At 43.1% G+C, this 25,957-nt stretch overlaps 1 protein-coding gene and 1 pseudogene across 1 annotated transcript; one reads left to right on the forward strand and one right to left on the reverse strand.

Moving 5' to 3' along the window:
- NUDC (nudC nuclear distribution protein) lies at positions 1-25,957 on the reverse strand. The gene is made up of 9 exons (XM_006862248.1): positions 25,753-25,957; positions 23,608-23,685; positions 2,869-3,072; positions 2,725-2,790; positions 1,850-1,966; positions 1,560-1,754; positions 687-770; positions 473-591; positions 1-52 (listed from the first exon to the last, which is right to left on the reverse strand). Exons 1-9 carry the CDS (start codon positions 25,831-25,833, stop codon positions 1-3), a joined length of 996 nt encoding a protein of 331 aa, XP_006862310.1. The 5' UTR covers positions 25,834-25,957.
- Positions 21,135-21,744, forward strand: LOC102837692 (annotated as a pseudogene).

Consider the following 25,957-nt stretch of genomic DNA (forward strand, 5'->3'; position numbering starts at 1 on the left):
TTAATTAAATTTGGCCTTGGAAAAATCCATCTCTGGATGCTGATCCATGAACCTGGGGAGAAGAAGCAAAGGGGTCAAACAGGTTACCTTCCTGGTTCCCCGTTCTCTCAGTCCCTCAAGTCAAGTCTTATCTCTTTAGAACCCTGAGCAATCTGGAGAGTAACCAGCCCAGGCAGAGCAGGGGTGGGGCTCCAGGGTCTCCAAGGCTGATGAGGTGCCAACAGTGGTCCTGCTTTTCCTGGGTGGCAGTGACCACCTGTTATCCCTTCCTTCCTACCCAGAGTTGGCCTTGCCCTCAAGATGACCTCAGCAGGTGATAAAGGTAGGCAGGCCAACACCAACCATAAAGCCATAAACATGCTGGCTCTCCCTGGGAGGGGGAGGGTAGCTCGTAGGCCCACTCAGTAATTCACTGCTGTCATCCAGGCCCTCCAGGTCCCACCCCTTAAGTCTCCATCTCCCAAATGCTCACTTCTTCAGAATCTCCTGTTTCTTCTGCTCGTCAGAGGTGGGTAGTCCCATGGACTTCTGTCGCTGGTCATACATCATCTTCTCCACCATGCTGCGGGTCTCACTGTCCAGATCTGACAGCTGGGGACAGACGGTGTCAGGGATGGGAGAAAGTTCCAGGGCCACCCAGGCCCTTCACTTCCCTGTTAAAGCTCTCCCAACCAGGCAGGCCTCACCTTAGAGTTTTCAGGGTTGATCTTCTTAGTATTGATCTCGGGGTCACTGGACACCAAGCGGTTCCACCACTCCATCTTGTTGATCTATGAGGAGGAAAATCACCAAGGGGGTGGGTGGCAGCTCTCTCTGGGTCCTGGGAACCGCCTGCAACCCTTCCAGAACCAAACTCTCCTACCCACATCCTGCACCTGGGACCTAGTCACTGCCCTCCCCAACAGCTGGGGGAGAGAGGCATGGAGACAAACAGTGACAAAGTAGCATGATAAGAGGAAGAATAAAGTACAGAAGGCGCCTTGAGGACAAGCAATATACCAGATACCAGATCAAAAGCAGCAGGGAAGGACACTGTACTTAGGAGCAGCAAGTACAAAGGTAAGGAAGGGTGAGTGAGGGGCAGCAGAGGCCAGGTGGGTTGGGGGAGTGTCATGCGCTATGGACACTTTCCTTGGACTATTGAGTGTACAGATACACCTTTCTTTACTAGTTAGTAGTGTCTGTGTCCCCTCTTACTGTGAAGAAAGGATAGAGAACAAAAGTCCCCTGAGGACTTTTCTGTTTTGTTCACCGATGCCTAGTCAAATGTTTGCTGAACAGAATGAAGAATGAATACACATACAAAGCTAACGGTAAGAAAGAGGCTTTGGTACCAAAGACTGTTTCGATCTTGACTCCAGCCCTCTCACTTGAGCAAATCTCTGAGAGGCCCTTTTCTTAACTGTCAAGTGGGGACAGACCTCGTTCGAAGTCCTACTGAGGAGACTGAGACAACCCAAAAGCTCTCAGCACAGTCCCTGAGTGACTAAGCAGACGCCCTCCCCTTTTCCACCATCACCTTCCCGGCAGTATTAGGCCCCAGGCTAGGCCCCTCCTACCTTCTCCAGATGCACTGTCACCACCTTGCCATCCTCAATGAGCCATGAGCTCTCCTCCACCTTCACCTCATTGTAGAGCTCTCCGTCAATGATCGCTGACTGCCCCTTCAGCCCCACCCGGAGGTGCCGTCGCTGGACATCCACCACCACATCCTTCCCTTTCAGCCGGAAGTTCACATGGAAGGGTACCACCAGCTGCAAGCAAGGGGCATGGGCAGTCAGAAGAGCCACTGTGGCCACTAGGACCCCTGACCGGCTCCCTGAGATCCACCCCTGGCTCTGCCACTCACATCCAGCTCTGACAGGGTCTGGGTCCAGCGGTAGTTAGGCAGGTCGGCCCCATTGCCAAGGTTGGGCTTCATTTTCCCTTTGTCTTTTTCATCTTCCTCCTCATCCTCCTCCGCCTCCTGCTTACAGTCAAAGGTGTCTAGTAACTGGACAAGCACAGACTGAGCCCTGACCTGGGCCAGGCCCACAGATGACACTGGGCAAACAGCCACAAAATGAAAGAGACCTGGGGTCCCAGCCCATTCCAGGGTCCTGAACTCTGCCTGAGAGGAACACACACTATTATACCATATGACAAAGGACATGACTATGGGACAGTGACAGAGATAGACCCAGAGACCCCTTGACAGTGCAAGCTGACAGAGTTGAGAAGAGAGCCTCCACCACCAAAGTGGCCTTGAGCAGAGTTATTCTAAAACAAAACCAGACTTCCAAATTACCAATCTCTTTTTCTGTACTGGAGACTTCCCAGTTTCAGCCCAGAACTTCTGGAAGGCTAAATGCATGCTATGAGGACTCCTTGAGAAACTGGACTCAAGACTCGGAGGAAAAGAAATTAGTGGGAGGAGCACTGAGGGGGTATTTGCTTAAGATGTGGTATGAGTAGCCCACCACAAAGGGCCAGACCAGCTCACAGACCCAGGGCACCCTGGATGATACCTGGACAGACAATGCCCTCTCTGGCTCTTTGACTTTCGTGTTCAAACTTAAGGTCAGTGGGGTTTTATTTTGTTTTGAACCCAGATTCTGGAGTATGAGGATGATTCCAGAACCTAATGAGGATAGGGAGGGCATTCCAGAGAGAAAAGAAGGCTAGAGAATTACTGGCAATTCCCAAGCTCCTAGCAAGTCCTGAGTCCCTCCCGGCCCATCTCACCTGCTTCCCAGGTGAGTCAAGACTGCCATTCTTGAGCTGGTTCTCATGATTCTCAGTGTCCTTTTTCTGTGGCAAAGAGCAGAGCAGTTGGCAAGAGGTCCCCTCACTTCCCAGGTCAATGGGGTTTGGGAAGCCCACTCTCACCTGGTCAATCTCCAACTGCAGTCGCTCCGCCTCCTCATCGGTCAGCTCCTTGATCTGGGGTCCAGGGGCCTCTGTCTTGGCTTCCTTGGCCAATCGGGCAGCGCGCTCAGCCTTCTCCCGTCGCTCAGTTTCCTGCCGGGCTCTCTTCTCCCGCCGGGCTGTCTGTGCCAGCTGGTTATGATGATTGAAGGTCTGAGTGATGAGCTGGTGAAGAAAGAGAAGGCATTGGGGGTGTGGGTCGGGGTGGGGGACCATGTCCCAAGGCCTGGAGTTCTGTCCTATCTCTACAGTCAGGTGCTTGGCCAAGGCACTTACTTCACTCAGAACCTCAGTTTCCTCATCTGTAAAATAAGGATAATACACTTAGCTTATAGAGTTGTAAAGATTTACAGCCTCAGAAACCACAGGGCTATAGAGTCCTGGTATGGCACTATAGGATAAGCACGGGACTACTAACCACAAGGTCGGTGGTTCAAAACCACCAAAGGTTCCTTGGAAGCTCTATACAAGGTAGCTATGAGTCAGAACTGACTTGACGGCACTTAACAACAGAGTTGCTTTGAGTAGGAAGCAACTCAATGGCAGTGCGTCACAGAGCTGTAATGAGAATACCTACAATGAATAAATACTATTAGGAGCCTAGCAGGGTCCTTGCCACATCATGGTGGTGGTTGTGTGCCGTGGAGTCAGTTCTGACTCACAGTGACCCTGCATAGGCTTTCTGAAGCTGTAAATCTTTACGGGAGCAGAGAGCCTTATCTTGCTCTCTCAGAACTGCGAGTAGATTCAGACTGCTGCCCATTAGATTAGCAGCCCGACTTGTAACCACTACACTACCAGAGCTCTTGCCACATCATAGTCATGTATAAAGTGTTTTGCCTGGCTTAATAAACAGAGGCTTTTTTTTTTATTTTTATTTAAATAACTACAGCCTAGTAACCAAACATAGACGGTGAAGGCTGACGTGAATTCTAATCCGGGTCTGCTATAAGCAAACTAGCTCATGGGAGGCTGCTGACTTCTCAGAATTTCAGATTCCTCATCTGTAAAGATTGTGAAGATAAATCCTTACCTCACAGGGTGTGATGCTATAGGATGAGCACTGACTAAAATGTCGGTTTGAGTCACAAGGTTGGCAGTTCAAACTCACCAGCCACTCCTCACAAACCCTATGCAGGGTCGCTTTGAGTCGGAACGACTCGATGGCACTTAACAACAACACAGGGTTGTCAGACCAAAATGGAATATGCTCTGAAGCCCTGGGTAATGCTGTTACAAGCTGTACTCAGGCCCCAGCCTCCACTGGAAACCTCCTGAGTACTCAGGCCCACACCAACCTGCTCCTCTGAAGGGTCTCTCATACATGTGTCTCCCTGCCTGGCAATACTCACACACCACACCCAGAATCACCACTGTAACCACCAGAGATATCCTTTGTGAAGAGGCTAGTCTTTTCTTTTTTGCCAACAAGCTATCAATTTAAACCTTTTTTTTCCCATAGAACCTTCCAGGGTTGTTTTTCGGCATCCTGCTAGCTGACCTCCCTGCTGCCAGTACTAGCTCTGTCTCTATCTGATGGTGTGGCCTTGGACAAGTGAGCAACTGTCTCTTTCTAAGCCTCTGTTTCCTCCTCTGTCAGGAGGATCAAATATGACAGCATCCACCAAGAGCTGGGCACAAACCTTGCCACATTATAGCCACACAGTGTTGGCATCCTTTGCCTGGCTAGGGCAAGCCAAATGTCAGCTGGTGAGGGTAGAGACAAGTACTCTCTCTGCCGTAGAAATAAAATGTGAGATGGCTCCTTCTTGCTGTTTACACCAGTAACCCTCTACTCTTATTATTAATGTGACCTAAGGTTTCCTCTCTATGCCTCTAATTTATTATTTCTACAACAGCTCTTGTTCTATGTTGTTCATTGCCTAACTCCCGGTTGCCTAACTGACTCCTACTCACCATGACAAGCTCAAGTGTCTCTCTCTGTCTCTGACACAAACACACACATCCCTGAAAGAACACCGCCCCCCACCCCGAGTGTTTGCCATGTGACCAGTGGTCAATAAACCATCATCTAACCATCTGAGTCAGAGCTGGAAGGAGGAAGAAACTGCAAGAGCTGGGGCCCATGTGGGCCGTAGGTCACAGGACTTCCAGACCTAGGGTTCTACCAAATGACCCAGAGATTTTCATTCATCAAATGCCAATTCCTTCTACCAAGTCTCCAGCTCATGTCACACTGAGTAGCTCCATATTCTGCAGGGCACCAAAAGCACTCCCCAAACCAAAGGAGAATGACAGGGTGAGTCATTTGAAGGCCATTCTGCTGTGAGTACAAAGAGTGGTGACTGCCCCACCATAAGGCCTTTGTCCCAAGTCCCTACTCAGAAAGACCCTGAACTCAAGCCATTTGTCAACCAGTGATTCAGGAGAAGCAGGTCCAGGCCCTCCCCACTCCCAGCTTCAGTGAATCAAGTCACATCCCATTTGGCCTATCCCTTCTTAGCTCCTGGAATTAGGTAAGGGCAAGGCTGGGCCACCTGGCAGAGTCAGGCTCGATTGCAGCTGCCTCTGCCTCCTCCAGCTAGTTTTACCCAGGTCCAGCCCCAGTGAGGCACCCAGGTGCCAATCATCATGTTTGTGACTGGACACATCTTTGGAAACCACAGTTCAGCCAGGTGGAGAAGTGGGAAGTAAGCTTGCTCTCTAGAAGACAGCTCTCAATACCAGTGGGAACACACAAGCACAAGCTTTCCTGATCCAGGCTGGGAAGGTGGAGAAGTAAAGCACGGTCCACACTAGCCAAGCCAGGTTAGACCTTGTTGAGAAGCATTTAAGCTGAATCTGAGGCATGTGATCCTGGGGAGGCATCCCCCAACACATCTGACCCACTCTGAACAATAACAGTGACTAACATTGACAGGAATTCTCCTACATAGTTCATTCTTTTTGGTGCTGTTTTTTGAATTCTCATTATTTCCCCATACTGAGAACCCAGCAGGCTGGAGTGATACACACAGTCCTCAACCACTTCCCAAGATTCACCTGACATAAGGTCCTAGAAAAATAAGGACATGTTATAGGTTACCAGCTGTGAAGGATGCCTATGGTGGGATGGAGTGAAGCAAGCAGGCCTACCTCTAAGGCACAAATCCAAAAGGTCCCAGTGTTGTAACTAACCAGAACATCACTGGGGACCACCGCTATAAGCCCCAGAGTCAACTCAGGGTTTGTACACCCACAAGTCACCCCCCTTATCAACTCTCCCCTCTTTTCTGTGGTTCCCATCTCAAGGAATGACATCATTCCATCCATCCAGGAACCTAAGGAGAGACTGAAGAGTCACTGGAGAACACCCACCCACCTGGTACTAATGCGACCACAGATGCCACTCTGCTATCTTCACCACCTCAGGGCTCCGGATCTCCAGCAAAACCATCAGTAGACCTTACTTAAAACTGACCCAGTTGCTTTCAGCTTGCACTGCAGAGCCCGAGTCCCTCAGCCCCTCTCTGCATGGATCCTTCTGTCTAGTCTGTTCCTCACTGACCCTGATCTCCTGGGAGCACCCCTCCACTCTCAAAATCAGAGCCAACTCTGCAGGTCATACAGTCACACTCTGTCTCTAATCTTATTGTCACCTAATGCTCTCCCACCTTAGAGATCCCCTACACCCAGTAACACCTTTTTGCCCATTTTCATCTGTCCAATTCCTACTCCATCTTTCAAAATCAGATCTAATGCCACATCGTTCCCCAAACCATTCCTGATTCTCACCAAATTTCCTGGCTTGCTGTGAACTCTTACAGAATTTCACTTCAGCCCTCTTACAAGCACTTTCTTCTGAGTTGTCATTATTTGCTCCTTGAAAGCAGAATCCTCACCTCATTTATCTTTGTAGCATCCAAAGTACTTCAATTTTTCTTTTTTAAGAAGTTTATGAAAATGGTTTAGCTTATGAAAATGCTAATCCTCTAGGGAACTTTATCTGGACACAATAGGAAATCTAAACACCCCACTGAAATGATGCTGTATTTCAGTTGACACAAAAGCAGAAAGTGCCCTCAGTATTCTCTAGTGAGAGCCAAGAGACATGCACCCCAGGCTAGAGGCCAAACGGGACAGTGCTTTAACATGAACTTCCACCTTAACTGACTCACTGTCACTACGGTTCACAGACAGCATACCACTGCATCAACAAGAATAACAAGTATATTTATCTATGGGTTTATGACAATACTAGGGGAAAAAACCACACCTCAGTGGACAACCAATCAGTCTCAAAACAGTAAATCAGTAGATATAGCTATGTCCTCAGGTAACCAGATAGTTAACAAGGAAAATCTCTTTAGAAGTTGTTGTTTGAAATAGTACAGCTAATAAAAGAGGAAAAAATGATAGAACACTAGCATTTTAAAACCCTATAAAGAAACACTGCATTTAGGCAATGATCAGTGATTGCTAACGTCAACAGAGAAACAACCAGAAAACATGTGCCTCCTGATGGGGTACACAAGAGCATCTATGATGTAGACTTGAGAAACAAAAACCCCACAACTGAATCAGATCAAACTATCAACGCAGAGGAAAGAAAAATGAAAACAGAGAAAAGTAAACCACCACCAGGGCAATGCAGTAAGCAAACTCCAGGTTGTGGGAAACTTGCCAGGATAAAAATCCAGGTTTCTTCAATAAATAAATTGCAAGGGAAAAAAGAACAAACAGGTCTTTTACTCCATGGGTTCCTCCTAACAACCAACAAAATGTGTGAAACTTGTTTAGAACCTAAATCAAAGAAACAGTAAGAAAGCACGGGATGATGCATGGAGGGGATTGTAACCATGGCAATGAAACGATATACAATAGGATGAATGTAAACCTAATGTTCTCCCATGTAAACCTATCACATAATTCACAATAAAACATTAAAAAAAGAAAGAAAGCATTGGGGCTGCAGGGAATCTGAAAATGAAATTAAGATACCAACAGAACTTTTGGTGTGGCACTGTATGATCAGCACTGGATTGCAAATTCACCAGCTGCTCCTCGGAAACCCTATACAGGATCGCTATGAATCGGAACTGACTTGACAGCACTTAACAAGAAGCACAGAAGGAACAAAACACTGGAGACGAACTAAGCAAACACATTACATGGACCCTCTACTACAAAGATGCAAGAGACCATATAAAACAGATACAGATGAAACTCCTGGAACCCTGAACTTCAGGAGAAAGGTTAGAGAACTGGACTGACTGACTGAATGCTTGCTGGGAGGAGAAGTTGTGCAGGGACAGTGAGAGAGGGAGACTGACTGGTGAACAATCAGACGCGGCATGACCATCTTGAACCTTTGTGAGGAGCTTTGGCAACAGAAGGTGGCTTGGTAGAGCAGTCCCTCAGGTGACTGGAAAGGTGCGATTCCTTTCCCCTGCCACACACTCCCCAATGAGTAGAGGTGTGTCTAGCTACCACACTCAAATTTACTCCCAGCGCAGAACCTGCTCTCCGGGAGTTTAAAGCCATGTGGTTAAGAGACATGCCAGTGTGATTTCTGGCTGCGCCGCTTTGGTGCCTGGATTCAGGTGGGCTCCGCTTAGGATCTACAGAACCCACAGAGGCACCACACTAGCATTACCCGGTCACCCTTCCCCTAGAATTTGTTGTTGTTATATTGTACCATGGAGTAGGTTCCGACTCATAGCAACCCTGCACAGCATTTCCGAGGCTGTAAATCTTTACAGGAGCAGAAAGCCTCATCTTTCTCCTGAGGAGAGACTGGTAGTTTCGAACTGCTAACCGTGAGGTTGGCAGCCCGATTCATAACCACTACGCTACCAGAGCCCCCAGAAGTGAGTGCCTTGAATACAGATGACACCAAGACTGGTAAGAACTCCATCTAAAACCAGGAACTCCACTGTCACATGCTGCCTAGATCCACACCTTGTAAGCTCCTTGGCTTGCATGAGCCCTCCAGAGTTTTCTCCTCTCCAGGTCCAACAGCTGCACTGTTTGGTTTGGTTGGTTGGGGGAGTGGGTGGTCCTTTTGTTGTTTCATTGTTCTTGCTTATTTCTTCTTTCTCCTCCGTCTCTTTCCATTCCCTTGAATTTTATCTTTTCTATTTCTGCTTGTTTTTCCTTCTTCTGGTTCTCATTTCCCCTCTTTTGATCTTTCTTTACTACTTTCTACTATCTTTCTCTTTTCATCTTCCTTTTCCATGGTTTTTATAAAACTTATTACTTTATTTTTTGTGCTTTTATTATTAAGTGATAGTTTACATTTTAGAAAGTTGGTTGTGTACTTACCCAATCACACTTTGCTTCACTGTAATGATTACAATCCCCTCCCTGCACCATCAGCCAACAGTATTTGCCTGTATTCCATATCTTTCTCCCTCGATGTTCACAAAAAACCCCCGCAGGAATATATAATTGTTTAAACAACCAAAGGGCACATTTTCAGGCCAGCCTCCTGCCCACCAGCACTCAGCCTTTCTCTTTCCCTGAGACTAGCGTCCTCAGCTGCTCTATCTCCCCATGCCATCACTTCTGCCTCCATCTCTGGTATCACTGCTTCAGGATCTCATGGTCCGTTCCTATTCTTCCCTCTTGAAGGTCCTAGGGTCCTCTGTTCCTGGAATGCAAGATTAACTACTTACCTCTTTTTGTTACATAACTTCTACCTTTACAGTTGTGACAGTTGCAATTCATCATGATAACAATTACTCACTATTGGATCAAAAAAAATCCTATCCCCTTTCACCATACCCATCCTAGATAAGATGAAACTATTCAGTGGGGATTCCACCTTGCCCTACTTGCTCTGAAACTAAACTCCCTCTTGAAAACTTGTAAGCCAGCCACTTCATGCCTTTATAGCCTCCTATTTTAGATAGCCAATGTCTAAGTTGCCTGTCCTTATCAACCCTGTGTACTGAGGGGATAGGCTTGATCCTTAAAGTGAAGACTCCTTCCCTTTCAGTTGGTATTTTGAGCTACTACATCTATAAGTAAAGGTCAAATTCATCAAATTGTAGCAATTTACACTTGCTTCCTGTGTCAAATTTCTTTATCTTCCTCTAGTCCAGTTCTGATCATCAAGCCATCCAAGACAGGTCAAACAAGCTTGGGCGTTCTTGCACACCTTCCCCCACCTTCTTATAAGCTGGATGCCTTATTCTCAGCTCTAGCCCCCAGTAGCTAGGTCAGTGTTCATGGGCTTAGGAGTTCCCAAGTCTCCTGAAACTTCAGACCAACCAAGCCTTCCTCTTCTCTCTCTCTTCTCATGGTCAATGGGCATCTGTGGAACATGGGTGAATTCAGCCCATGTCTTCATTACTGTCTTTCCCCAACTTCCATTCACAAGTAGACCAACATAGTCACTAGCAAGTTTACAAGCCTGCTTGTCTGTTCCCTCTGAGTTACAGTCTTGGGAGGGAGTTTGTCCTAAAGGGGCTTGATGTCTCCCAGGTGAACAGCTTGCTTGTTCTAATAGCCAAGCAGTCTGCTGCTGTTGTTTTTTTTAATTCTGCCCGGTTTTCTTTCAAAAAATACCTTCTGTGCCTCTAACTACTCCGGGTTGGTCTGCATGTCCTTTTGAGTGGGACTGTCTCACTTCAAAAGTTCTGGATGTGGCTTTGGATTCTAAATTCCATGCCCTACAAATGCTTAACAAGAAGCCCATTTCACTGGGCAATTCTAGAAGCTCTTTTAAGTATTTCTATCAGTTATAAGCTGAAGATGGGCTTACTAGCTTTCTGTAATCATATTTCTCAATATTCCTTTCTACCCCATTCAAATGTCTGTTTTACAATAATAGACAAAGGAAACCAACAGTCATAAGAGTCAAGCACCTTAACGTTATTTTCCCGAGTTATTTCTTCCTTTTATTTTCTCTTCTATAGCTTATTTTCCTGCCCCTCTTTCATCTTTTCAGTTATTATATTCTCCTTTTATGATTCCTGCCTATCTTTATTTTTTTCTTCTTTATTATTTTTTCTTTTCATTGTTGGTTGCTTGTTTGTCTATTCTGTTTTGCTTCCTAGTATATATGAGGCGGGAGGAGGTGCAGGGGCGACTTTCTCCTCTTTCCCACCCAATAGAAGAAGCAACCATAGCCATACAGTCCAGCCACAACCGACCCCTCTGAAGCTCCTCCCACTGGCCAAGAGCCAATACCAGCTTGAAGCCTTGGTGTGGCGCTGTTGGTTAATGCGCTGGACTGCGAAGTCAGTTTGAACAGCAAGGTCGGTGGTTCAAGCTCACCAGTCACAGGGTCATTATGGGCCAGAACCAACTTGACAGAACTTAAAAACAATAATGGCAGAAGATTTTAATACACCACTTTTGATGAAGGACAGAACAACTAAAAAGAAACTCAACAAAGACAGAAGAACTAAACAACACAATCAACCAACTTGACCTCATAGACATATACAGAGCACTCAACTCAACAATTGCTCAATATACATTTTTTTCCAGAGCACATGGAACATTCTCTGGAATAAACCATGGTTAGGTCACAAAGAAAACCTCAATAAATTTAAAACATCAAAAAACTACAAAGCATCTTTCCAGATCATAATGCTATAAAATTAGAAGTCAACAACAAAAGATCAAGGAAAAAAAATCAAATACATGGAAATTGAACACCCTGCTTAAAAGCTACTGGGTAGTACCATCAACTAAAAAATAAAAATTAAAAAATTCCTTGAGAAGCCATCAAGACAAGCAATCAAGTTCTTTCAGGACAAACTCCCCTCTAAGACTGAAACTCAAAAAGAACATACAAACAGATATATAAGCTTGCTGGCGACCACATTGGTGTACTGGTGAGTGGAAGAGGGGGAAAGGCTGAAAAAATGGGTTAAACCACAGTCCACTGACTCCCATTGACCGAGAGATGAGAGAAGAGGAAGGGCTGGTTGGTCCAAAGTGTGGTGAGACCTGTGGACACTAGAGCCCATGGACAAGGACATAGCCACAGAGGGCTTGAGCTGAGAGTGAAGCATCCAGCTGATATGAAGTGAAGGGAGATGCACAAGAACACCCAAACTTGCAGACAGTACCCATTTGACCTAGGCTCAATGGCTTGATAATCAGAACTTGACTAGAGGAAGATTATCAAAAAAAAAAAAAAAAAATTTTTTTCTTTTGATAGAGGAAACAAGCGTAAATTGCTACAATTTGATGAACCTGACCTATACTCATGGAGGTAGTAGCTCTAAATACGAACAGAGAGAGAAGGAGTCTTCACATCAAGTATCACTGCTATTCCCTCTGTACACAGGGTAGAAAGGAATGAGCAACTTAGACATTGGCTACCTAAAATGAGGGGGCGATTAAGGCACAAAGTGACTGGCTTACAAGGTTTCAAGAGAGTTTAGTTTAAGAGTGGGGGGAGGGGGGAAGAGTCCCCACTGAATAATTTTCATCATCTTGTCTAGATAGGTCTGGTGTAAAGAGATGGGGATACGATTCGTATGATTCAATAGTGAATAACTGTTATCATGACTAATTGCAACTCTCACAATTATAAAGGTAGAAGTTTTGTAACAAAAACAGGGGAGTGGTTAATCTTACAGTCCAGAAACAGAGGACCCTAGAACCATCAAGGTAGAAGAGCACAAGCAGAATGCATCTCCTTATCCAGAGAAGCAACGAGGCCAGAGATGGAGGCAGAGATGGGGACATGGAGAGAGGGAACAGCTGAGGACTCTAGATTCATGGGAAGAGAGGGACTAAGAGCTGGTGGCCAGGAGGGAGACTTGCAGAATGAGCCCTTTAGAGGTATAAATTATTATATATCCCTGAGTGTTTTTTAAAAAACACCTAAAATGAATAAGAGAGAAATACTGTTAACTGATGGTACATAGACGAGATTATAATCATTGTAATGAAACAAGGTGTATGATTTGTTGAATTTAAAACTGATGATCTGCCCTGTAAACTTTCACTCAATCCACAATGAAAACCTTAAAAAAAAAAAAGAACACACAGCAAGCACAAAAGACTAAAATGTTAAATATATATTTAAAAAAAAAAAAAAATCCCTTGAATCAAATGAGAATGAAAACACAACCTGGCAAAACCCTTGGGACACAGCAAAAGCAAGTGCTTAGAGGGGACACATTCAAAAAGAAGAACCAAAATCAACCCCTTAACCAAACATCTTCAACAATTAGAAAAAGAGCAGCAATGTAAGCTACAGTCACCAGAAGAAATAATAAAGGTTACAGCACAAATAAATGAAATAGGAAAACAACAGAAAGAATCAGTTTAGACTAGAAGTTGGTTCTTTGAAAGGCTTAATGATAAGGACAAACATTGGGATAACATACATGAATGAGAATTTATACGGGTGACATCATGACAGAACCGATGGAAGGATAGTAACAACATTATAAAGAATTATACTCCAACAAATTGTAAACCTAGAATGGACAAATTTCTAGAAACACACAACTTACTTAAACTAAAACAGGTTGAAAGAGAAAACTTGAACATGTCTATCACAAGAAAAGAAACTGATCAAGTCATTAAAAATCTTGCAACTAGAAGTCGAGGCCCAGATGGCTTTACTGGTGAATTCTACCAAACACAGAAAAGCTGACACCAATTCTAATCAAACTATTCCATAGTAAAAAAGAGAGTGGAAAACTCCCAAATTCATTTTATGAAGCAAGCATAACTCTAATACTAAAACCAGGAAAAAACATCACTAAGAAAATCATAGATCAATACCCCTCACAAACATAGATGCAAAACTTCTCAACAAAATCCTAGCAAATAAAACCTAACACTGTTATTGTTGCTGATGTTGTTAGGTGCCACTGAGTCGATTCTAATTCATAGCGACTCTATCCACAACAGAACCACCAGTCCTGCACCATCCTCAAAATTGTTGCCAAGCCTGAACACACTGCTGCTACCACTATGCCAATCCATCTCTTTTGGGGTCTTCCTCTTCTTCATTGACTTTACTTACTATGATGTCCTTCTCCAGGGGCTGGTCCCTCCTGACAATATATACATAGTATGACATATGAAGTCTGGCCATCCTGCCCTCCAAGAAGCATTCTGGTTGTATTTCTTCCACCACAGATTTGTTTGTTCTTATAGCAGTCCATGGTATTTTTTAATATTCTTCTCCAACAATATAAAAAATCATGGGATTCATACCAGCTATTCAGGCATAGTTCAATATTAGAAAAAACAATCAATATAATCCACCACATAAATAAAATTAAAAAAACCTATGATCATACCAATTGATGCAGAAAAGGCATCTGACAAAATCCAACACTCATTTCTGATAAAAACATCCAACAAAATAGGATTAGAAGAGAAATTTCTCAATATAATCAAGAGTATCTTTACGAATCTGGCTGCAAACCGCAAGGTCAGCAGTTCGAAACTACCAGCTGTTCCACAGGATAAAGATGAGGCTTTCTTCTCCTGTAAAGATTTACAGCCTCAGAAATCCTGTACAGGGTCGCTATGAGTCAGAACTGACTCCAAGGCAGATAACAACAACAACATATACACAAAGGAATCCTGGCGTGGCACTGTGTGTTAATGTGCCAGATTGCAAAGCCATTTGAACTGCAAGGTTGGCAATTCAAGCTCACCAGCTGCTCCTCGGAAACTCTATACAGACAGGGTCACTGTGGATCAGAATCGACTCGACGGCACTTAAAAACAATTATAAGAGCATATATACAAAACCAACAGCCTACATTACTCGCAATGGAGAGAAACTGAAACCAGACAAGTGTGCCCTTTGTCACCACTCCTATTCAATATTGTGCTAGAAGTGTTAGCAAAAGCTATATATAGCAAGACAAGGAAATTAAAGGCATCCAAATTGGCAAAGAGAAAGTAAAACTCTATTTTCAAACAATATGATCCTACACTTAGAAAACCCCAAAGACTCAGTCAAAAAGCTACTAAACCTCATTGGAAGATTCAGCAAAGTGGCAGGATATAAGATCAACATACAAAAATCAGCTGGATTCCTCTATACCAAAAACAACAGCACTGTAAAGGACAGTAGGGAAGCAATACCATTTACAAAAGCCGCCCAAAGGACAAAATATCTAGGAATAAATGTAACCAGAAAAATAAAGGACCTATACAAAGAAAGCTATAAAACACTACTACAAGAAAGCAAAAGAGACCTACAAACATGGAAGAATGTACCATGCTCCTGGATAGTAAGACATTGTGAAAATATCAATACTGCCCAAAGCAATTTACACATATAATACAATTCCAATTCAGATTCCAACAACATTCTTCGAAGAGATGGAAAAATACAATTCCAAACTCTATATGGAAAGGAAAGAGACACAGGATAAGCACAGCACTGCTTAAGAAAAAGTATAAGGTGGGATTCTGGGAGGACCTGAATTTGGGGAAAACTGAACACAATCCAAGTATCCATCAATAGTATCCATCCAGTTCTACAACGATTCTATTGCATTAGTACTATGCAACAATGAAAACTAATGAGCTACTGTTCACACAGAATGTAGATGAATCACATAGATGAAATGTTAAACAAAGAATCCAGATACAAAAGTAGATATTACATGATTACAATGATATAAAGTCTCAAGACATGAAATGCTTATCTACGGTTATAGGATCAGAAAACATCTGATCGTTGAGGTGTGATTAGTGGTAATAATTATTGACTGGGAGGCTACAGAGGGAGCCTTCTGGAGTCCTGGGAATGTTCTATATCTTAATCTAGGTGGTAATTAGACAGGTGCATATATATGTGAAAAAATAAATAAATAAAATAATATATATATGAGATATACAATTTACCATAAGTAATTTCGGTCTTAATAAAAAAGGTAAAGAAAAAAAATATATATATAAGGTAGGAAACCTCTCACTCCATAATTTCAAAATTTATTACATGGCTACAGTGGTCAAACAGCCTGGTACTGGGTACAGTGAAAGATACATTGATCAATGGAACAAAATCGAGAATCCAGAAATTAACCCATCCACATACAGCAACTGATTTTTGACAAAGTACCTAAACATATCGCATTGGGAGGGGATAGTCTCTTCAACAGATGGTGCTGGCAGAACTGGAAAGCGATATGCAAAAGACTGAAACAAGACCTTTACCTCATGCCTTTTACAAAAACCAACTCAGCATGGATTAAAGACCTAAATGTGAATCCCAAAATTATGAAGGCCATCAATGAAAAACGGGGACAAATGTGACCCCTAATTCAGGGAATATACAGATTACCAAACATTTTGAAAACTACACAAACAAAAGAAGACAAAATAGATGATTGTGACATACTAAAAATTAAAAACTTAATGTGCAGCAAAAGACTTCACCGAAGAGTAAAAAGGAACCCCACAGAATGGGAAAAAAATCTTTTGCAACGACACATCAGACAAGGGACTCATTTCTAAAATACACAGGAAACAACGCCTCCACAAGAAAAAGACAAATAACTTAATTTAAAAATGGGCACAAGGCTGTAGAACTAAAGTTCTCTCATGTAAACTATCATATAAGTCACAATAAAACATTTAAAAAAAACAAACAGAGGAGCAGCTAATCCTACAGTCTAGAAACAGAGGACCATCAAGGGAGAAGAGCATGAGGTGAATGCAGCATCCTATCCAGAGAGCAGCGACACCAGAGATGGAGGCAGAGATGAGGACATGGAGAGAGGGAGCAGTTGAGGACTCTAGATTCACAGCAAGAGAGGAACTGAGAGCTGGTGGCCAGGAGGCAGACTTGCAGAATGTGCCCTTTGATGGTGGAAATTATTATATGTGCCTGAGTATTTTAAAAAAAGCTAAGATGAACAGAGGAAAATGCCGTTAACTGATGGTACATTGTAATGAAATGACGTTGAATGTTAAACTGATGATCTGCCCTTTAAACGTTTAGTGAATTCACAATAAAAACTTTAAAAAAAAAAAAAATGGGCACAGGACATGAACAGACACTTCACAAATGAGGAGATCCAGGCAGCCAACAAACATATGAAGAAATGTTCATGATCACTAGCCATTGGAGAGATGCAAATCAAAACAACCACGAGATATAGTCTCACACCAGCAATAACAGCAAAGATCAAAAAAGTAGAGGACAATAAATGCTGGCTGGGATGTGGAGGGACTGGGACGCTCCTGCATTGCTGGTGGTACTGCAAAATGGTCCAACCTCTCTGGAAAGCAATATGGCGCTTCCTCAGAAGGATGGAAATAGAAATACCTTATGATCCAGCAATTCCTCTACTTGGTATTTACCCACATGAAATATGAGCCATAACACGAGTAGACAAATGTACACCAATGTTCATAGCAGCACTATTTACAATAGCAAAAAGATGGAGACAGCCAAAATGCCCATCAATGGAAGAATGGATAAACAAACTGTGGTACATACACACAATGGAATATTACGCTACCTTGAAGAACAACAAGAAAGCTGCAAGCCACCCCATAACATGGATGAACCCTGAGGACATTATGTTGAGTGAAATTAGTCAGTCACAAAAGGAAAAATACTGCATAGGTCCACTACTGTAAAAGATTAAGAAAAAGAACCCATACTAAAGGGGGTGGGTGAGGAGAAAATCTTTGCTGGTTACAGGGATAAGGGTGGTAGGGAGAGGGGAGGGAAGGGTGATGGAGCACAGGGGACGGAACAGACGTAAGATAGTTTGGGTGCTAGTGAGGGGGGCAATACACAAGAAGTGGGAGGGGAATGGAAGAACAAAACAGACTGAAAACAATTAGGCAGGTTTGCATTGGCTAAGTGGAACAGAGATAAATAATGATGTATGCACAACCATAAGGAACACCACTGAAGAACTGATGCACTTGAGTTATGGTGTTTTTTAAGAATACTAAAAGTACCATCGACTGCCAAAAGAACAAACGTATTTGTGTTGGAAGAAGTACCAGGATACGGGGGCGGGTGGGGGGTGAGGGGAGGGAGGGGAAGGTTTGCATGGGCTAAGTGGGACAGAGGTAAATAGTAATGTATGCACAGCCTTGGAACAACAGGGCTCTGGGATACAGGGATTGAGACATGGTTGGAATGGGCAAAGGGGGGGAAATAATGTTAAGATGCTTGGCTGTCCTTTGAATCTTGGTTTTCCTGGCATATCACTATAAAATAGACACTTGAGGAGGAGAGAAAGGAATAGCCAGAAATATCACCACAGAAAGCTTGTAAGTCTGTCTTCTGCGTATAACTGACTGGAATACCTAAAATGGGGCTACAACATGCACAGCGAGTGGGAACTGATCCAACGGAACTTAACAACAACATGACGATGTTATAGGGTAAGTGGGTGTAAAGCGGGGGAGAAACAGAAGTATGTGCTGTTAACTGGTGGCACATGGAGTAGATTCTAATCATTATAATGACACAAAGTGTATGATTTGTTGAATGTGGTACTGATGATCTGTTCTGTAAATCTTCATTCAACTCATAATAAAAAGCTAAATAAAAAGAATAAATAATTTAGGAATAAATTTAACAAAGAGCATGAAACTAGTTATTTTGAAAAGTACAAAACACTGTAAAAAGAAATTAATGAAGGTCTAAATAAGTGGCACACATTCCATGTTCATGAGCTGGAAAATTAGCATTAAGATGGTAATTCTCTTCAAACTAATCTACAGATTCAACAAAATCCTGGTACACATTGACAAGATGATTCTAAATACAAGGGACCCACAATAGTCAAAAGAATACTGGAAAAAAGAACAAGTAAGATTAACATATCCCAATTTCAAAACATACTACAAAGCAACGGTAATCAAGACAACATACTACTGGCACAAGGACAGACATTATGTTGTTGTTATTGTTAGGTGCCATCGAGTCAGTACTGACCCATAGCAACCCTATGCACAGTTGTTATTATGTACCATCAAGTCAGTACTGACACATTAGCGACCTTATGCACAACGGAACGAAACACTGCCCTATCCTGTGCCAACCTCACAATCATTGCCACACCTGAGCCCATTGCTGCTGCCACTGAGTCAATCTATCTCACTGGGGGCCTTCTTTTTCACTGACCCTCCACTTTATCAAGTGTGATATCCTTCTCCAGGGAGTGGTCCCTTCTGATAATAGGTCTTAAGTATGAGAGATTATATCTGGCCATCCTGGCTTCTAAGGAGTGTGCTCCTTAGAAGGATAAGACATACAGATCAATGGAATAGAACCGGGAGTCCAGGAACAAAACATTTATCTATAGTTAATTGATTCTGAACAAGGGTGTGAAGTCTATTCAATAGGGAAATAACAACAAAAACCAATACTGAGACAACTGGACACGTACATGCAAAATATAATTGAACTCCACCTCTTTATCACTTACAAAAATTAACTTAAAATAGATCAAAGACCTAAATACTAAGAGCAAAAGTGATACAACTCTAAGAAAACATAGCGGTAAATCTTCATGACCTTGGATATGGCAAAGGATTCTTAGGTATGACACCAAAAGCCTGAGCAGCCAAAGAAAAATTTGATTTCATCAAAATTAACCACCAGGCCCAACTAAATGACTTCATTTTCAATTCAACTGCAGTGGTAACCCACACCGCTGATGGCATGTTCTAGTCGATTTTAGATACTTGGTTAATTCAATTAGTAAAATTTGGTGGTTAATTTTAATTATATACAGTATGTTGTTGTTAAGCGCCACTGAGTCAATTCCTACTCATAGCAATCCTGTACAGGGTTTCTGAGAAGTAGTTGGTGGGTTTGAACTGCCGACCTTGCAGTTCAAAGTGACTTTATGGTCCAGTGCTTATCTATAGCACCACATCAGGACTCCACACATATAACATTTTTGAAGCTATTAAATGACACACTGTTATCATTAAAAAAAAAAAATTAACATTTTCAAGACCACACTGTTTTCTGTTTTGAATTTTCTGTTGACACCAAGCATTTCAGTAATAGAAAAATGCTGGAATTAAGGAGGTAAAACATTTTTTGAGGAACTATGAATTTTGATACAATTATGTGAGGACACATGTCCCAAGTAGACTCTGGTGATAGGACTAATAAGATGAGGTGCATTTCCGGGGACTCACCAAGTTTTACAAGTCCCCACCAAGTAGCAGCATATGTAACTGGGATATATGTGCTTCCTAAGAAACCTGAGAAGCTGAAAATATTAGTGGATAATATATGTCCCATGGAGCTCGGGTACTGTAGTGGTTACGAATCGGGCTGCAAACCACAAGGTCGGCAGTTCAAAACTACCAGCTGCTCTGCAGGAGAAAGATGAGGCTCTCTGCTCCCATAAAGATTTACAGCCTCGGAAACCCTGTTCAGGGTTGCTATGGGTTGGAAGAGACTCGACGGCACTTAACAACAACATATGTCCCATGGGTCATGAGGTTAAAAACATTTGTGCTTCTAAGGGACTTGTTGCTGTTGTTAACTGCCATCAAATTGGTTCAGACCATAGTGACCCTGTATACAGTCTCCTAAGAGCAGTTGGTGGGTTTGAACTGCCGAGCCTGTGGCCTGCAGTCCAGTGCTGACCCTACAGTGTCACACCAGAGTCCTATAAGGTACTTATATCTAGACTACATAAAAAAACTCTTACAACTCATTAATAAAAAGACAACCTAATTTTTAAAATGGACTATTTTTAAAAATGAATAGATATTTCTCCAAAGATATACAAACGGTTATAATACTTATAAGCAGGATTAATCATAATAGCCAAACAGCACCAACAATCCAAAAGACCACCAATGAACAAATGAATAAACAAAATGTGGCATATTCATACAATGCACTATTATTCAGCAATAGAAAAGTAATGAAGTACTTAAATGAACAAACTTTGAAACCATGCTAAGTGAAAGCCAGTCACAACCATACAGTATATGATTCAATTTATATGAAAGTCCAGAATCTCCTGAGACAGAAAATGGATTAATGACGAGCTGCTTAAGGGTTGGGAAAGGAGTCCTGGCATAAAGGCTAAGCACTCAGCTGCCAACCAAATGGTCAGAAGTCTGAACTCATCAGCTGCTCTGTGGAAGAAAGACGTGGCGATCTGTTTCTATAAAGACTATTGTTGTTATTCAAGTGCTATCAAACTGGTTCTGACTCATAGTAACCCTGCGGTTCAAAGTGACCTTGTGGTAGAGTGCTTTATCCCAAAGCGCCACACCAGGACTCAAAAAAATATCCCATGGGGCTGAATTTGACTGTTGAGATCCAGTCATCTAGAATGGCTACTCTGATCTTTGTTGATAAGGAGAATGGAGAACCAGGCACGCGTGTGGCCCCTAAGGATGAGCTGAATCTGGGATCTGGGTCTTTCGTCAAAGCCTTAGATGGGAGATCTCAGGTTTTAACATCACATGTTGGTAAAATATTTGATGCTCCATCTGCCCTACCTAAACCTGCCAGAAAGGCTTTGGGAACTGTCAACAGAGCTACAAAAAACTCAGTAAAGACTAATGGACCCCTTAAAGCAAAAAGTTGCCAAACTTCTCTGCCAAGAAGGTAACTGAGAAGACCGATAAAGCAAAAACTCTGTTCCTGCGGTGGATGACACCTATCCAGAAATAGAAAAATTCTTTCCCTTCAATCCTCTAGACTTTGAGAGCTTTGACCTACCTGAAGAGCACCAGATTGCACACCTCCCCCCCTTGAATGGAGTGCCTCTCATGATCCTTGATGAGAGGGAACTTGCAAAGCTCTTAGACGTGGGTCCCCCCACACCTGGGAAGATGCCCTTGCTGACATGGGCATCTGATCTCTTGCAGTCTCCTTCAAGCATTCTGTCAACCTTGGATGTTGAACTGCCACCTGCTTGCTGTGACTTCGATATTTAAGTTTCTTAGTGCTTTATAGTTTGTCTATATTTTTTGTATTAATAAAGCTGTTCTTTATTTTATAAATAGAAAAAATAAAATAAAAATAAATATATATATAATCCTATGGGACAGTTCTACTGTCCTACAGGGTCACTATTAGCGTAGTGGTTACGAATTAGGCTGCTAACCTCAAGGTCAGCAGTTCGAAACTAACAGCTGTTCTGAGGGAGGAAGAGGAGGCTTTCTGCTCCAGTAAAGATTTACAGCCTCAGAAACCCTGTTCAGGGTCGCTATGAGTCAGAATGGACTCCACGGCACATAACCACCTGGGTGGTTCCACTATGAGGTGGAATCAACTCAAAGGGACACAACAAAGATTGGGAGAATAATGGGAAGAGGAGAGTGGAAGGAGGCTAGATAAAAGATACAACGTTTTTTCTTTGTGATAAAAATGTTCTAAAAAGACTATGCTCAAATGACATAACATAGTCCACAAAGATAATGTTCTAAGATAACAGCTATTGATCTCTCCATGCACCGATGAAAGCATGGAAGAAAGAAAAGTAATAAGAACTGAAGAGGCTTGGACTGAATGAGTCCAGTGGACTAATGGAATATGTGAACATCAGTCTCCAGGACTCAGAGTCCAGAAAACCTAGATGATGCCCAGCTATTACTACCAACTACTCTGAAAAGGGATCATGTTGGTGGTGGTTATGTGCCGTGGAGTCGATCCGACTCACAGCAACCCTGTACAGGGTTTCCAAGGCTATAAATCTTTACGGGGAGCAGAAAGCCTCATCTTTCTCCTGCAAAACAGCTGGTAGGTTCAAACTGCTGACCTTGAGGTTTGCAGCTATGTTAGAGGGCTCCATACAGAGTGGGAGAAAATGTGGATTAAAATGCAAAATTAAAAAAAATAAAGAAGGACCAGATTTGCTGATCAGAAAGAGACTGGAGGAACCTGAGACCATGGACCACCCTCCAATTCTGGAAAGGAACTCACCTCATGGCTCAATTTTTTAGCCAAGCAGCAGATACGTTTATAGGGGGAATAACAACACTAGTAAGGAATGCTCACCATGAAATGGCCAATCATTCATAATCAAAAGGGCAACATTTTCCTACTAAGGATGAAGTTGAGAGGGGATGGAAAGGTGGATGGAATGCAAATAGGAACCACAGGGAGGAAGTGGGAAAACTGTTTTTGCATGGAGGGAATTGCAATCATTGAGTTAAATCATAGTGCGTGATTTGTTAAATGTAAACCTTCACTCAATTCACAATAAAACGTTTCTATTTGGATAATCACAAAGTATTTACAAATCCAAAATGTGTCAGGAATTTGCTTCAAACTAATCTGAAGAATAATGGCCACAAATCAATGATGTTTACAGCCAAGGGTGGGTTACATAGAGGATTACAGGACTAATCTCTCTACCTTTGGTTATGTTTAAAATACTCTGTAATCATAATTTTTAAAAAGCTACAGAAATTCACTTTGACTAGCAATGTCTAAAAATATCCTTTGTTGCACATCCCTGCAATGTTTTTTAATTTCTGTCAGTCTGAAACTTGTCAGTCTTCTGAGAATTGACCATTTTTCCGGTTGTAAAAGATCAATTTTCATATGTATGTAAAATGGGATAGTAACAACTACCCACACCTACTCTTGCAGAACTGCTAAAGGACCATGTGAAACAGGGTGAATAAAGTACCTGGTTAATAGAGGAACCTCAATAAATTAGTTTGCTTCCCTTCCCCGACTCCATGCCATTGGCATCTTGCTTCCGTTTAAGTTCAATATTATATCAAAGGAAAGCCATGCAGTTTTTCTGAAAAGACAAATCTGATCAAGTAACAGCCACCCCCAACACTCACCTTCTCCGCCATCCCCTCTTCTCCTCCAATGAAAAAGTCTGTTTTGCGTCGAAGAAAGCTGAAGAAGGTATTCACAAGCTGAAAGACGAAAAAATGTAACCTATGGAGATGCCATATTGGGAAGCCCTCAAATGAATAGAAGCCAACTTCCTTAGTCTAGGAGGGAACTTGGGATTTAACTATTTTCACCTTGGAGCCTCTCAACTGAGACACCCACCGCCCTCCTCCAAGTCCCTTCTATCACTCCCACCAAGAAGTGTAGCCTAACGTTATCTCGAGCATCTGGAAGGTCTCATTTCTTGTACATGCTCATGTGTTTCACATTTCTTATGGTGCTACATTCACTCTTTTGTGTCCAAGGCTTGATATGCATGGGCCCAACTTTCCTCTCCAGAAAGTGAAAAGCCTATCCAGTGTGGCTCTGGCTGAACCACCTGGGCAGAACTAGGAGGGAGCACATGAAACCACTTCAAAGAAAGTCAACACCAACTAACTCTGCGGTCACAGTGCAGCCAAGTGGTTAAGAGCATGCGTTTTCGTTTCAGACCGCTATTTTCTAGCTGGGTTGATTTTGAGGATGTTTCTTAACTCTGTAAAACAGGGAAAGCTAAAGGACTTATTTCTAGGGACCTTGTGAAGATAAAATGAGGTAAAGAAAGTAAGGCCCTTAGCACTACCTGGCACGGATTGGGCCTATTGGTTGAGAGTGAACTCTTCACAGCAGGGATCCTAAACTTATTCTACTTCCCCAATGCCCAGCATCACACTGAGCTCAGAGTAACTGTTCAGTAAAATACTTACTAAACATAGCTAGTAGTTTGAGCTATTTTATATAGCCCAGGGTTCGAAATTGATGCCAGAATTTATCTCAACAGTTTCTTTCAACAGGAACTGAAACTTCTTGACATGTTTTCAATTCTCTCAAAAACTGAACCAACTTCCAAATCTGATTTTGTATCAATAATTTACAGGGTATAGGGGAAAGGGGAACCTTTCCACACTTGCAAATTAGTAATGCCCTTCCCACCTCAAGGGCTTGGGAGTCCTTGGTCACAACAGGTACCTGGGCCAAAAAACTCCAATTGACACTTCAATGAGAACCTGCCCCAGGTGAAATCAATCAATGGAATCGGCACAGAACTGTGGAAAATGCAATGCTGTAAGGAGTCTGGTCTTGAGGAGGTCTGGAGTCTCTGGGCCTCCATTTTTCAAGTATAAAATGACAGTTCTGGACTGCTTTTGACAGACTGTTCACCCTCTAGCTTTCTACTTTTCTGTTTCAAAAAAACAATTCCAGAATAATGCTCAAATCTCGTAGGGATCAGAATTTAAAAAGTAACAAACTTTGTTCCACTGCCTTGTTCCAAGCCATCCACAGACTGCATACATTGTATGTGGTTACTTAACATGGATCATGCATTTTTTTCAAAACCCCATCAGGGCAAGGGCAGGCTTCTGCTCACCGCTGTATCACAAAACCCAGCCCAGCTTCTGGCCCTATCAATCACTCAAGTACTGAATGAATGAACAAGTCTGATACTTTAAAATTCCTTGCTGTTCTTCACTTTAAGATACCACTCACCTACAATTCAGGAAAATAGGGATTTGCAGCTCTGTTTCAAATGATAAGAAAACAGGCTTGGAGTGGTGGTTAATTTCCAAGCTTCCCAGGTAGAGTGCAGGCCTCCTACTCCCTCATTCAGAGCCTAAAAAGACCATGTGCTAACATCATCCTACACACAAACCGGGCACCGTCTCACTCCAATCTTGGTAGATGCAAATCGCAAAGTTTGGCATGGCTTGTCCTAAGGGATATCTCCGGGAGCCAACGCCTGTGGGGGTCCGGGGCTGGAAGCATGAGTTAGACCAAGGGGGATCGAAAAGATTTCAAAGGTTGGGTTCAGGGATGCCACAGTTGCTGAGTTAGAAGTTACTGAAGGACACCGAGGAGTGGGACACGCAGGCTGAGAGGCCAGACCGGAAGTTGGAGTGATAAGAACGTAGGGGGGTTCCCGGAAACCAGTCAGGCCCAGGAGTGGCTCTCGGCCCTGGAAGGCAAAGAATGGCTGAGAGAGCGTGACTGGGGTCTCCTGAATGGGCGGGCGGTGCTAGACAGGGCCGGGCCGACGCCGCGCGGGCGATTACCTCCTGCACGCCACCCTCGTGCTGCTGCGCCATGGCCAGCAACATGCCATCGAAACGCTCCTCTTCCTGCTCCCCGCCCATAGCGCCGGTTCTTTCCGCGCTCGGAAATCCGCGCTCTGCACTCGTGCCTTCCGCTCTCAGCTCCTTCAGATCACGTCCGACCCAACGGCTCCAATCTTCTACCTTCCGCTGCGGAGCAGGAAAT

The sequence above is a fragment of the Chrysochloris asiatica genome, unplaced genomic scaffold, assembly GCF_000296735.1.
Source record: "Chrysochloris asiatica unplaced genomic scaffold, ChrAsi1.0 scaffold00047, whole genome shotgun sequence".
Lineage (NCBI taxonomy): Eukaryota > Metazoa > Chordata > Mammalia > Afrosoricida > Chrysochloridae > Chrysochloris > Chrysochloris asiatica.